The sequence below is a fragment of the Chrysochloris asiatica genome, unplaced genomic scaffold, assembly GCF_000296735.1.
Source record: "Chrysochloris asiatica unplaced genomic scaffold, ChrAsi1.0 scaffold00050, whole genome shotgun sequence".
In the NCBI taxonomy this organism is placed as follows: domain Eukaryota; kingdom Metazoa; phylum Chordata; class Mammalia; order Afrosoricida; family Chrysochloridae; genus Chrysochloris; species Chrysochloris asiatica.
In genome coordinates, this window is record NW_006408568.1 from 14,511,057 (window position 1) to 14,524,996 (window position 13,940).

At 40.9% G+C, this 13,940-nt stretch overlaps 1 protein-coding gene across 3 annotated transcripts in view; it reads right to left on the bottom strand.

Annotated features, from left to right (window-relative positions):
* Positions 1-13,940, bottom strand: part of PRKCQ (protein kinase C, theta) — a 115,194-nt gene that overhangs the window by 35,352 nt on the left and 65,902 nt on the right. For all 3 annotated transcript variants that reach the window (XM_006862743.1, XM_006862742.1, XM_006862741.1), the window contains 2 exons: positions 4,764-4,855; positions 2,843-2,905 (listed from right to left, as the gene is read on the bottom strand). In XM_006862743.1, the coding sequence (XP_006862805.1) occupies positions 2,843-2,905; positions 4,764-4,855 (155 nt within the window). The remainder of the gene's footprint in view (positions 1-2,842; positions 2,906-4,763; positions 4,856-13,940) is intronic.

Sequence of the window (13,940 nt, forward strand, 5' to 3'; positions counted from 1 at the left end):
GGGCTCAGATATAGCAACGATTGTCAGTGTTGGCGCAGGACCAGGCAGTGTTTCGTTCTGTTGTGCGTAGGGTCACTATGAGTCAGTACCTACTGGATGGCACCTAGTAACAACAACAATACGTCTGTGAGCCTGACGTTTCTCACTCCTGCTGTACAGGGTTCACTGTAAGTTGGAACTGACTTCACAGCTAATCACCACCACCACCACCACCACAGGCATTACAGGTAACTGGGGAATAACACTTGAATCCTTATCAGGTTTTCAAGTAATGTTTTGGTGAGAATTTCTCAATTTCTTGAAAATTTAAAAATAGTATAAAATGGTGCTAGTTACTCAGAGCTGCTGTAATACAAATACCACAGGAGAGACATTTATTTTCTCATAGTCTAAACCAGGGTCTCAGCCACGTAGACTCTTCCCTTGTTGGCAGCCCTGGGTGTTTCTGAGATACCCTCCCCAATGAGTATTGTGTCAATGTCCAATCTGCTCTCGTTATAGCTCAGAAGTGATAAGACCTCATTAGGATAAGAAAGAAAACCCCATTTCCAAATAGGGTAACATCCATAAGTATTGGGGTTAGGATTCCAATACATATTTTGGGGGAACGCCATTCAGCTCAAAGTAAACAGATTCTTAAGCTATTATATTTCACACAGACCAAATATGTATCTTAACGGGCTTTAAAAAACTTGTGGAAAAATTGAATTATCTTTTAATTCACTTTTTGAAGCCCCCTCATATGTGTTGGTATGTGTACGTAGATATGTGTGTGTATACACATAGATATGTGTGTAGTTTTTGTTGCTTAGTACCCTTGAGTTGGTTTTGCCCCATAGTGACCCTGTATAGGGTTTTTGAGGAGTCACTGGTGAGTTTGAACTGTTGACCTTGTGGTTCAAACCAACCTTGAGGTCCAGTGCTTTATTCCACAGGATATATATTTGGTTGGCTGAGTCAATTTCGACTCAAGACCCTGTACAGGGTTTTTCAGGCTGTAACTCTTTACAGGAGCAGAAAGCCTCATCTTTCTCCCGTGGAACAGCTGGTAGTTTCGAACTGCTGACTTTGCGGTAAGCAGTCCAATTCATAGCCACTATGCTACCAGAGCTCCTTGGATGTATATGTATATACATATACAAAGAATGTCAAAGGCCCTGCTGTTTCAGAAGAGTAACTTCCTTCAGTCTTTAGTTCTGTGACTTTAAATAGGGCAGCCCTCATCTGGCTGTACCCTCTGAAATGGAGGGAGCCTCTCCCTAAGTGAATTTTGCAGAAAATGGCAGCTTACTCTTTAAGCACTAATGCTTACATATTAACCAACTCTGATGGAATGCCGTCTGAGCTGTGTTCTGCAGAGTCTGGCTGTTTTAAACAATCGGTGTGGCACATAATTTAACTTTTAATGATGATTCCAATTCACTATTATGAACATCTGCCACAAAAGAGCATATAATCCCATTCTCCTGGAGCCTTTTAGTTGCTTTGCATCTTCCCTTGATGTCAGATTGTCAGCTGTCACTTCTCATTGTAGTGGCTGCCTGGGCCTCTCGCAGCTCTGCCAGCCTGTTTCTGTTTTTTTCTCCCCGCTCAGTCTGCAGTGAATTGGAAACCAGACAACTAAGCTTTTAAAGATGTGTATATTAAATAAGTGTCAACAACGTTTTGAGAAAAGATATAAGGAGACTGGAGTACAAGAGCTTTACTTGAAGAGCTTTGACAAAAGGATTTGAAATGATACCTGATACGGTTGTTGTTAAGTGCTGTTGAATCGGTTCTGACTCATAGCGACCCTGTATAGAGTTTCCGAGGAGCAGCTAGTGAGTTTGAACCACTGACCTTGAGGTCGAGCGCTTATCCTATGGCACCATAACAGGATATGGTACAACAGAGAAATTGTGGACACACATCCACTCTCGGAAGATTACATGTGTACTGTGTGTGTCTCGAGGTGCAGTATCATAGGTTTCCACAGGTGTGTCTGCATATTCAAGGTAAAGCTTCCCAAATATGTGGTCCTTATACTGTGGATCAGATCTTCTCCAAATATAGGGCTTTCCCTTGGTTAGCTTATGAGATCGTACCAGTATAGGGTGAATCTTAAATCTGGTCACATCTAAGTTATAAAACAAAACAAAATACATACACATTATTGCAGGAGCTGGTGGAACAAGATCTTCTTTAAACCCAGTTCATCTAGAGCATTTCAAGTATACACATGGGGGGATTGTTTATATATATACCAAGACATCAAATAATTCCTGAGACTACTGACAAGGGAAGAATGGACACAGCAGAGACCCAAGTTTGGACGGTTAGCCTCCAAAACTGTGAGAATCCATTACTGTTCGTTCAAGCCAACCCACTTGAGGGACTTCAGGTACAGCAGAACTAAGAAACTAACATACCCTCTCCCCCTGATGGCCTGTCCAGGAGAAAATTTCACAAGCATTTCTAGGGGGTTCAAACCCAACACAAGCAACAAGAGGTAAGAATAGAATAAAAGTAAAGAGAGAGAGAAAACAACACTAATATGCTAAAGAGAAAGCAGAAAAATAGAAGGGAGTATGAATAGGGACAGTGAAAGGGAAAATACAAGTCAGGGCAAAATAAAGGACATTTCGTAAAATTAGAACCTTATTGCTTTCTTACTGGGCTTTCTTACTTGGTTGTTATGAAATCATTTTCCACATTATCACTGTGGGTAGAAGGCTGAGATATGCAACTTTCTATCATTAAAGCACTATGGTTGTTTCATATTGTTCTTCAAATACAATGATAAAATTAACTGTACCAAGAAATCCTAATATCTTCATGTTCCCTTCCAAAGAGTGACATTTACCTGTAGACAATTCCTTTGGAATGAAGGAACTGCAGACCAAGAACAATTTCAGCAGCATAAAACCTGAAGGAAGGAGAATCAAGGTTCAAAATGAATATGCATTCACAGGAGAAAATAAAATCCCCAAACCCAGTTTGCTAATTTAATGTTGCGAGTACTTTGTGGAGGTGCTCTGTTAAATGGTTTACACAGATTATTTAATTTTAGAGGAAGATGCTATCCATTTTACACATGAGAAAGCTGGGAGGGGACTACAGGAAGACATTGAGTTTCTGTGAAGGGGGACAGAAAAATTGAGGCCTAGTTAATGGTGATGATTGAATAACACTATGAACATAATTAATGTCATTGAACTGTACATGTGAAGATTGCAGAAATGGTCAAACTTCTGTTACCTCCATAGTTACTACCACCATCCCCAAAAAAAGGTAGAAAAAGAAGAAAAGAAAACTGAGGTTCAGATATGTCTAATCCTTCTGCTGAATTGTAAATGACAGTGCGCTGTCATTTTTTTATATTAAAATGCACACATTCAAAATCAAATCCAATAGTTTTGTGTGATGTATACACAGAGGGGATATTTTTCCCCCTTGATATTATGTTTGGTTTGGAGCCTAGAGACCTGTATACAAGGCCAGTCCAAATAAAACAAAAATAAGTTTGTTTATTTTTATGCAGATACAATCTAGTTTGTACAAGAAAATGCAGCTTTCCAGGTGGAGGAAAGGATATTTATTATAAGATGGAGAGTGATAAGTTCCTCTTCATTTTCAATGATGACTTAAAAGGAAATTATACTATCATGAGTGGGATTAAGGTTAGTGATAAGGGTGGACTTTCTGAAAGTGATTATTTGCTGGATCTCACAGAAGAATACATATAAAAAAAATCTCCCTGGAAAGCATTTAGGGCACAACAGAGAACATGTTTCTAAGTTGGCTTCATTGCCGTACTGAACATAGGCGAGGACAGTGGGATGAGTCCTTCCTAATGAGACAAATGCTTACTGATTTCTCTGCTGCAGAAATCTGATAAAAGGATCTCTGGGTTTCCAGAGGCAATGAGAACAACAGAGTGCTACACAGTAAGTTTTACACAACAGCAACTTCAGTCAGGGATCTTTGCAGGAGACGGTAGAACAAGTCTTTAAACCCAGTTCAGCTAAAGCGCTCCAAGTGGCATTCAGAGATGAGAGAAAGATTACTGTTTATGAAGCAAAGAAAGCCAATCTGTACCCACCCTATTAAAGCAAGCGTTTCATTTGCTTGAATTTCATGGTAGTTTTACTACTCTGCCTTCAGGATCCACAGGGGAGGAACGTAAGGGGATGGGGGTGAGACACACAGTGGTAGGCAGAGGGAGCAGCAGGCAGGCTCTGTGGGGCTGTGCTGCAGACCCAAACAGCGGGCTCAATCTCACATGCATCTATGATTGCTTGATGCCAAAGAAAGTGAAGCTTTGTTTTTAAATACAGTAAATGTCTCTTCCAGTTCCTAAGTCTCAAGCCGTTTGAGCTAATTACTTTATGCCTTCACATTGAGCTTCCAACCAAAGACCTCCGCTAAAAAAAAGTCATCCCTGGTGATCACCTTTACTATCTGTGTTCTTTTCAAAGGGCAAATCTTTGCTTCTGTGCTCACATTACTTAGAATTTTGAGTGGCTGCAATTCTGGTCAATTGGGGTGGTTTTCTTAAGATACTAAATGGCTAGTTTCAAAGAGATGAAACAAAATTGATACAACTTTAAGTTTCACAAACTCAGAAAACTGTTGCCTTGCTTGGTATAATTCCAGGTGTTTTCCTTGCTCTGGAATTTAGGCAAGCTGAGTGGAGAAGCAAGAAAAAATACCAAATAGGAACAATACTCTGTAAGTGACAAAATCGATGGAAAAATCCCAACCCTTATTTAAAGGGCTCTTACGTTGCTCTGCAAAGATCAAACTTGTGGCAGATTTGGATGTGGTACATTAAGTCTCCTCCGTTGAGATACTCCATCACAAAAAAGAGGTTTTCCTAGGAAAAAACAAAACAATCACAAGTTTTAGTTTCTTAAAAAAGGATTACTTTTTAAACAGGTCAGTTAATTTTAGAGACACTGATTCGGTATTTTATTAAAATTCTTCTGCATTATTTTAATCATTGCAGAGGAAACTTAGGAAGAAAGAATACATGATTTTTCTAAACTGATATGGTAAGTAAGTAGCTTAACATATGCAAATATGCCAAAAATCCTAGTGCCATTGAGTTGATTGTGACTCACAGAAGTCCTGTATAGATTGCTGAGACCATTCATCTTTACAAGAGCAGAAAGCCTCATCTTTCTCCTTTGGAGAGTCTGATTGGTTTGAACTGCTGACCATGCAGTTAGTGGTCCAGTGTTTATTTAAGGTCTTCCAAAACCTTGTGTCAGATCCATTTAAGTTAGGTAACTATCATATAAATTGTGGAATTATATGATCATTTGATTTACCAATGAGCAAACTTCTGTATAGAATCTTTTAAGACAGTGAATTTAATATTGTTATTATTAAGTCAGTTCCAACCCATAGCAACCCTGTATTGGGTTTCCAAGGAACATCTGGTGAGCTTGAACCACCGACCTTGCAGTTCAAATGGCTTTGCAGTCTGGTGCTTAACCCACAGTGCCACACCAGGACTCCACATATAACGTTGTTGTTATGTGCCGTGGAGTTGGTTCCAACTCATAGCGACCCTGCACAGGGTTTCTGAGACTGTAAATCTTTACAGGAGCAGAAAGCCTCATCTTTCTCCCACAGAACAGCTGGTAGTTTTGAACTGCTGACCATGAGGTTCACAGCCCAATTCATAACCACAAAATGGAAAGAACCTAACTTTCAAACAAGGAAGCAAAGTTTGCCAAAAGCACACCTTATTGGTGGCACTGCTACAAATGTAAGGCAGTCAGGGCTCTCTCTCAATCTCTCTCTTTTTTTTTTTTTGAGGGGTTGGGGAATTTATACAACAAGACATAGAACTGTTCAACAATTTAAAAATGTGTCAACATGCTGGCTATTTCTGATTATATTGTTTCACCGCTATTAGCTTACACACTCTGTCCCTTAAAATTCTCATTTATGCTTTAGAGTTATTGTGACCATTTCAATCTCATATCGATAAATTCTTCAACAGTGTGTAATGCTCAAGGTAGACATCCAATTCTACCTTAGAACCACGTATAAACAGGCTCCCACTGAGCCTCTACTAATAGTGATGCAAATATTTGGGAGCAGTCAATGGTGATGACCGAACAGAATGATGGATACTATTACTGTCACTGAACGGGGTTGTGAAGATTATAGAAATAGCAAATGTTCTGTACCTATATACTTACCACAATTAAAAACAAAAAATCCAACTTTATTAGTGGTTTCCAGGGGAAGTTGGGAGGAGAGAAGGGGGAGAGGCATTGTGTTTGTTTACAGTGGTGGACAATCTGGCAGCAGATATTGGTGATGACCGTATATGATTATGTAATCATATATGTGAAAAAAGTTGAATGTTGTGTTATGTGTATTTTCATAACAACAACAAAAAGTAAACTTTAAGAAAAGTCTCATCAAATTACTTAGCTGATCTCTAGCATTCTTTGACCCCAAGAAAGATGGAAATCTACTGGAACTCTGAGTAACAGTGGTTGGAAGGTTTGTATGCTTCTTGTTGTCATTAAGTGCCATCGAGTCGATTTCGACTCATAGTGACCCTGTATAGGGTTTCTGCGGAGTGGCTGGTGAGCTTGAACCTCTGACCTTGCAGTTCAAATGAACCTTGCAATCTAGCTCATTAACCTACAGTGCCACACCAGGACTCCATTTGTTTGCTACAACCCAGCATATGGGGCAGTCAACAGCAAGAGAACATCAGATGTGCCTGCAGGACCACAGGGCAGTGTTGGGCACCTGGTGGGTGCTGATCACGTACTTACTGGCTGACAGTGTGTGGAAGGGTAAAGGGAGTACACGAGGAGATCTGGAAGAACATGTGTTCCTTCATTCAATATTCATAAAATAGTTATTGAGTCTCTAATGTCATTTGGCTGCTACCCAGTGACCCAGCAGGAGGAAGACCTGGCAATCTATTCCTGTAAAATCCTCTGGGGGCCATTCTACTCTGTCACATAGGGTCACTATGTGGAGACATCAACTTAGCATCACCTCATAACACCATAGTCTAAGGCAGGTGTGAGTACAAGTACAGATGAATGAGACACAGTACCTGCCTTCAGGGAGCTTACAATCAAGTATAATGAAATTTCTCTCCAGTTTAGAGAGCAATGTTCGGCGGCAAACTGCAGTGAATGAATGAAGGACATCATATATGTTATTATAAGAGCTGAAAACAGACAAAGGCAAGGCTGGGTGGTCTCCAGTTCCAAGGAGCCTAAGCTCCTTCTCTTAGTTCCAGAGTTGCTATCACAGAAGATTCCACAAGTGGGTGGCTTTAACAAACAGAAATTTATTTTCTCACAGTTTGTTATTGTTAAGTGCCATCAAGTTGGTTCCGACTCATAGTGACCCTCAATAGGGTTTCAGCTGAGGAGCAGTTGGTAAGTTTGAACTGCAGACCTTATAATTCAAATGACCTTGCAGTCCAGTGCTTATCCTACAGCGCTACACCAGGATGCTAGAAATCAGAATTCAGATTGCTAGCTCTAGGAGAAAAGGAGGCCTGGTGTCTCAGTGGGTTGAGTGTTGGGCTGCTAACCAAAAGGTCACCAGTTCAAACCCACCAGCAACAGAATGATGAGGCAGTCTACTGAAAAGATTTACAGCCTCAGAAACTCTATGTTGTTGTTGTTGTTGTTCAGTGCTGTTGAGTCAGTTCCAACTCATAGCAATCTTGTGTAGGGTTTCTAAGGTGTACACTGTATAACAGTTTTTTTCTGTCCTAGAAGCACTGGACTATGAATCACAAGGTTGGCAGTTCAAATCCACCAGCTGCTCCTTGGAAACCCTATACAGGGTCACTATGAGTTGGAACTGAATGACCAGCACTCAACAACAGCACAGGGTCGCTATGAATAGGAATAACCTTTTTGGCAGTGAGGTGGGCTCTATGGAAAGGCTTTCTCTCACTGTGGTCCTGGGGGATGGTCTTTGTCTCTTATTCTTTGGCTTCTTGGTGATCTCCCTGTAGTGTGGCAACTTGTTGTTAAGTGCCTTCGAGTAGGTTCCGACTCATAGCAACCCTGTATAGAGTTTCTGAGGAGTGGCTTGAACCACTGACCTTGCAGATCAAACCGATTTTGCAGTCCAACGCATTAACCCACAGCACCATACCATCATTCCGTAGTTCCTCATCTATATTTCCTTTCATACCGCAAAGAGTCTGACTCAAGACACACCCTACACAGATACTGCATCATTTACATAACAAAGAAAACTCATCCCCAGATGGGACTAGAACCAGGCACAAGAGCTAGGATTTACAACACATGTTTTTTGGGGGACACAATATTCAATCTATAATACTCCTCCTACTATGTGAGAGACAGTATTTCTTGAGCAAATATATTTGTAACCGTTTCAGAACACTGATTTTCAAAGTGTTTTTATGAGTCACAGAATCAGTAATCCATAAAGTGTGTGAGATGTTTAGCATGTCTGTGCATGAATTTGCACTTGCAAACCTCACCTGGCTGATTTTTTTTAAACAGAATTAATCTTGAAGTTTCGATGTGAGATCAACCGAGTCTGTGGGGCACACAAGGTCATGGTAGAAAAACAGTGTTGTGGTCGAACAGGGATATAAACTGCCTGCTATTTGCATCAAGTTCAGTTCTTCATAGAACAACATTTGAAACCAAGTACACTTGGCAATTATTTCAATAAGCTAACTGCTGTATTGCTTTTTCCAAAATTAACTTCAGACGGAACTTACAGACTCCATGTGTCTATAAACGGAGCCTACCTTTTTCTCTTTTGTACAAACTAAAATTCTCTACTACATGAGCCATAATCTAGCATTAATATTTCAAGCATAATTTGAGAAGCATCTGTTGCATTAATTACACACATCTACTTACTTTCTCACTGGCCCAGGATCAGGCAATGTTTCATTTTGCTGTGCATAAGGTCGCTATGGGTCGGTACCGACTTGATGGCACCTAACAACAACTTTCTCACTGGCGTCCTTGTGTGGCGCTGTGGGTTAATGCACCAGACTGCAAAGCCATTTGAACTGCAAGGTCGGTGGTTCAAGCTCACCAGCTGCTTTGTGGAAACCCTATACAGGGTTCCTATGGGTCGGAACCAACTAGACAGCACTTAATAGCAACAACAACAATTTTCTCATCAATCATCTTCTCATGAGCACCATCGAACAGCTTCTAACCTTTACCTTGTTATTCAAAAATTGAATGGCTTTGTCCAGGCACAGTGGTGGAATCTTCATGTAAGCTCTCAAAAGAACTAAAGATATAAACACTTAAAGTTGTTTATAACAGCGTCCAGATAAAAGGTTTATTTTCAGTGGGAGGGTGTTGACAAATACCGATAAAGCTTGAAATCTCAAAATGTACAAATTGTCAGCTTTAACTTGGAGAAAATGGGGAAAGGAAATATTGGAGGCCAAACTTCAACCTTACCTTTCTTCATACCTAAATTAGATTCTGCCCCTAGTGGCCTGTTAGGGAACTGAATTTGTCGTTTGAACTGCAACCTCAGTGGTTCAAGCTCACCTTATACAGGGTCACTATGGGTCAGAATCGACTCAACGGCACTTAACAACAATACCAACAAATTAGATTATACCCCTAGTGGCCAGTTAGGGAACTGAGTTTGTGCCTTTAAAGTTGTATGCTGGAGAGTGGGTTCTGACTCCTAGTGAGCCTAAAAAGAATTTCCGAAGCTTTAAATGTTTGTGGGAGCAGATAGCTTCATCTTTCTCCCATGGAGTCCCAGCAATGTTTGCCAGCATTAGGAGAATTAGAACACTACATGACCATGTTATTATCATGTTGGCATTAAGTGCTGTTGCGTCGATTCCCACTCAGAACGATGTAATAATATCCCTTTAGATTCCTGGTGTGGCGCTATAGGATAAGCATGCAACTGCAAAATCAGTTTGAACCACAAGACTGGTGATTCAAACTCACCAGCTGCTCCTCAGAAACCCTATATGGGGTCACTAAGAATTGGAATTGACTTGATGGCACTTAATAACAACAACAATGGACATTTATAGTAAGTTGGATGCTACAACTATACTTATTAAAATATTATTATTTATTATAGTGTTATAAAACTATATAATATTATTATAGTGCTATAAAACTATATATAAAAGTTTTTATAGCTCTATAACAAATCTTTAAAGTGCTAAACAGCAAAAATATCCGTTTGAGGACTAAGGTACGCCTGACTAATGGTATTTTCAATTCCCTCATATACATGAGTAAGTTGGACAAGGAATAAGGAAGATAATAGAAGAATTGATACATTTAAATTATGGTTAGAGAAGAATATTAAAAGTACCATGGGCGGCCAAAAGAACAAACAAATCTGTATTAGAAAAACTGCAGCCAGAAAGTTTCTTAGAAGCCAGGATGGAGAGACTTCATCTCTCATACTTTGGACATGTTATCAGGAGGGACCAGTTCCTGAAGAAGGACATCATGTTAGGTAAAATGGAGGGTCAGCGAGAAAGAGTAAGACCCTAAACTAGATAGGCAGACACAGCGGCAGCAACCATGGTTTCAAAGGGAACGACAATTGTGATAGTGCAGGACTGGGTTGTGTTTTCTTCTGTTGTACATAGGGTCACTCACTAAGAATTGGAGCTGACTCAATGGCATTTAACAAAATAACAATACAAATTTCAAAGCAGTCTGTTCTAGTTCCTATCTTTATATTGAGCCAGTTGCAGTGGTGGAGAAAAAAGCCTGTTGAATGCCTTTTTATCATTTATGATAGCATTTTGCTTGTATTTAACCCTTTGGTCTGTGTGAAAACTAGCTTAAACTTGGACTTCTTAAAGAGAGGATGGAGGTAGCATGCTTGCAAGTCCTGCTTGGGTGGACAGGGCACAGAGGCCTGTTAATTTTCTCTAGAGACTGGGGATCTTTGTCCTCTTCCAGGGAGTTCAGACAATTGTTTGCAAGGCTTGGGAATCTACTCATTCAATCTACTCTTGGGCTCATTTGGATCCATCAAAATGTCTCTATGATAGAATTAGCAGGAATTCTAGGTTAGCGCAGTGGTTAAATGTTCAAGTACTCACCAGAAAATTGGCTGTTTAAGCCCATCTAGAGGCCCCAGCCGTTCTTCAGAAACCTTATGCAGGGTCGCCATGAGTCAGAACCAACTCAATGGCACTTAACAATAACAGAGGCCCCTCAAAAGAAAGGGCCTGGAGATCTGCTTATGAAGGGTCCCTGCCACTAAAACCCCCCAAGCAATTCTATTCAGCGCACATATGGTCACCAGGAGTCAAAGGTGACTAACAATAGCAGCAACATGCTCTTACAAATTATACAGACCTAAAGTTTAAGGAGCTCTGGTAGCGTAGTGGTTACAAATCGGGCTGCGAACCTTAAGGTCAGCGGTTCGAAACTACCAGCCACTCCGTGGGAGAAAGATGAGGCTTTCTACTTCTGTAAAGATTTACACCCTCAGAAACCCTGTACAAGGTCACTATGGGTCAGAATCGGCACTTAACAAAACAAACAAAAGTTTTAGTTCAGTGGTTACGAATCAGGCTGCAAACCGCAAGGTCAGCAGTTGGAAACTACCAACTGTTCTGCAGGAGAAAGATGAGGCTGGAAACCCTGTTCAGGGTTGCTATGAGCTGGACCGACTCCACAGCACATAACCACCACCAAAGTTTGGACTATGAGGATAAAAGTTTGAGGGAAGGATAAACCTTTTAAAAACTGAAAACCAAATACCAATCATAAAAAATAGATAAAACTAGGGCATGCTCAAACTTGTATTAAAGTCCAGAGGAGTCCTTGGGAGCTCAGTCTGCAGCTGGGCTGGTCGCCGGCAGAACCACTACCCAAGGGAAAGTGTGCTCACTGGAAAAGTCTAGACTAGTGTATGGTGAAATCAAACCCAGAAAAGGAGACATGGAGTGGTTGCTAAGGCAGACCTGGTACTAATCTCATCCATTTGTGGGCTTGGGCACATTGATTAACTGCCCTTTTGCTGAGTCTGAGGGGTTTCTTTTGTGAATACTATTCCTACCTCATAGAACGGTCATAATATTAAATGAGGCAATATACGTAAAAAGCTCAGAATTAGCAGTCCATACGTACCTGATAACTGGTAACAGTTATTACTACCAAAAAGCACAACCAGTTTCTGTTGAGCAGATTCTGACCCATGAGAATCCCACATGTGACAGAGTAGAACTGCTTCATAGGGTTTTCCTAGTTGTAATCCTGGTGTGGTACCGTAGGGTCAGTACTGGACTGTGAACCACTAGGTTGACAGTTGAAACCTACAGCTGACAGGGTCACTATGAGCAGGAACGGACTCAATGGCACTCAACAACAGCTACAAGGTTCATGCGTGGCTCAAACAGATTGAGATCGGCTGCTAACTTAAAGGCTGGCCGTTTGAACCCACCCAGTGGCAAAGCGGAAGACAGACTTGGTGATCTGCTTCTGTAAAGATTCTTGTTGTTGTTGGTAAGTGCCATCGAGTTGGTTCCAAGGAGTGGCTGGTGAGCTTGAACCACCATCCTTGCAGTTCAAACTGACCTTGCAGTCCAGCACATAAACCCACAGCACCACATCAGGATAGATACAGTTTTAATGTTAGTCCAAAACACAACAAATGCTTCCCAGAAAAAGAAACAGTTCTATGACTTGAAACAAAGAGGAAAGCAGAGGCTTAGATTTCCTTCAATGTTATCCTTTCTGTTCTGTTCACCACCTACTGAGAGAGGTGTCAGGTAGAGTGATGAGGGGTGCACAGGCTTATGTCCTGGTTAATTACATATAAAACACTTACTGGTGGTGGTGGTTATGTGCCGTGGAGTCAGTCGTGCCTCATAATGACCCTGTACAGGGTTTCTGAGGCTGTAAATCTTTATGGGAACAGAAAGACTCATCTTTCTCCCGCGGAACAGCTGGTAGTTTCAAACTGCTTATCTTGAGGTTAGCAGCCCAATTCGTAACCACTACTCTACCAGAGCTCCTGTTGTTAAGTTGTTGTTAAGTGCTGTTGAGTTGGTCCTAGTCTAGACCTAATTTCTTTATGTTAGGTAGTACGAATGTAAATCATGCTCTTGGGTGAATGGGAGTTGAAATTGTGAGAGTGTTGGGGATGGGATACTTCAAATCTGTTCCAGTTTTGTGGGGTTTTTTTGTTTTTTTTTCAAGTACCGTGGAGTTGGTTCCAACTTATAGTGACCCTACACAGGGTTTCCAAGGCTATAAATCTTTACAGGAGCAGAAAGCCTCATCTTTCTCCCTTGGACCTGCTGGTAGTTTCGAACTGCCGACCTAGAGGTTAGCAGCCCAGTTTGTAACCACTACACATGCTCTTGGCTGAATGGGAGTTGAAGTTGTGGGGGTGTTGAGGATGAGATACTTCAAATCTGTTCCAGTAGAATTTGTCAATTACTTCTCGCTCCATATTTGTTGAGTTGAAATTCTACTTTCTGTGCCACATCAAGGAAATCACACTTTCTATGTGCCTCACAATGAGAAGTATCAGTGAGCTCCTTGATAAGATTCTCCTTTACTTGCTTAGTCAACCAGTGCCCATTGAGTCAATTCCAACTTGTGATGACGGCATGTGTGTCAGAGTAGCACTATGCTCCATAGGGTTTTCAACAGCTATTACTTGTCATAAATGGATCACCAGGCTCTTCCAAGGCACCCTTGGATGGATTTAAACCACCAACTTGTCAGTTAGTAGCTGAGCATTTAGCACCTAGGCATGATTTTCATTATACATCTAATATATATGTCTGTGTGTTGTTGTTAAATGCCATCAAGTCGGTTCCAATTCATATTGACCCTGTACAGAGTTTTCAAGGAGTGGTTGGTGGGTTTGAACTGCAGACCTTGTAGTTCAAACTAACCTTGCAGTATACTGCTTATCCTACAGTAGCACACAGCAGGATTCCA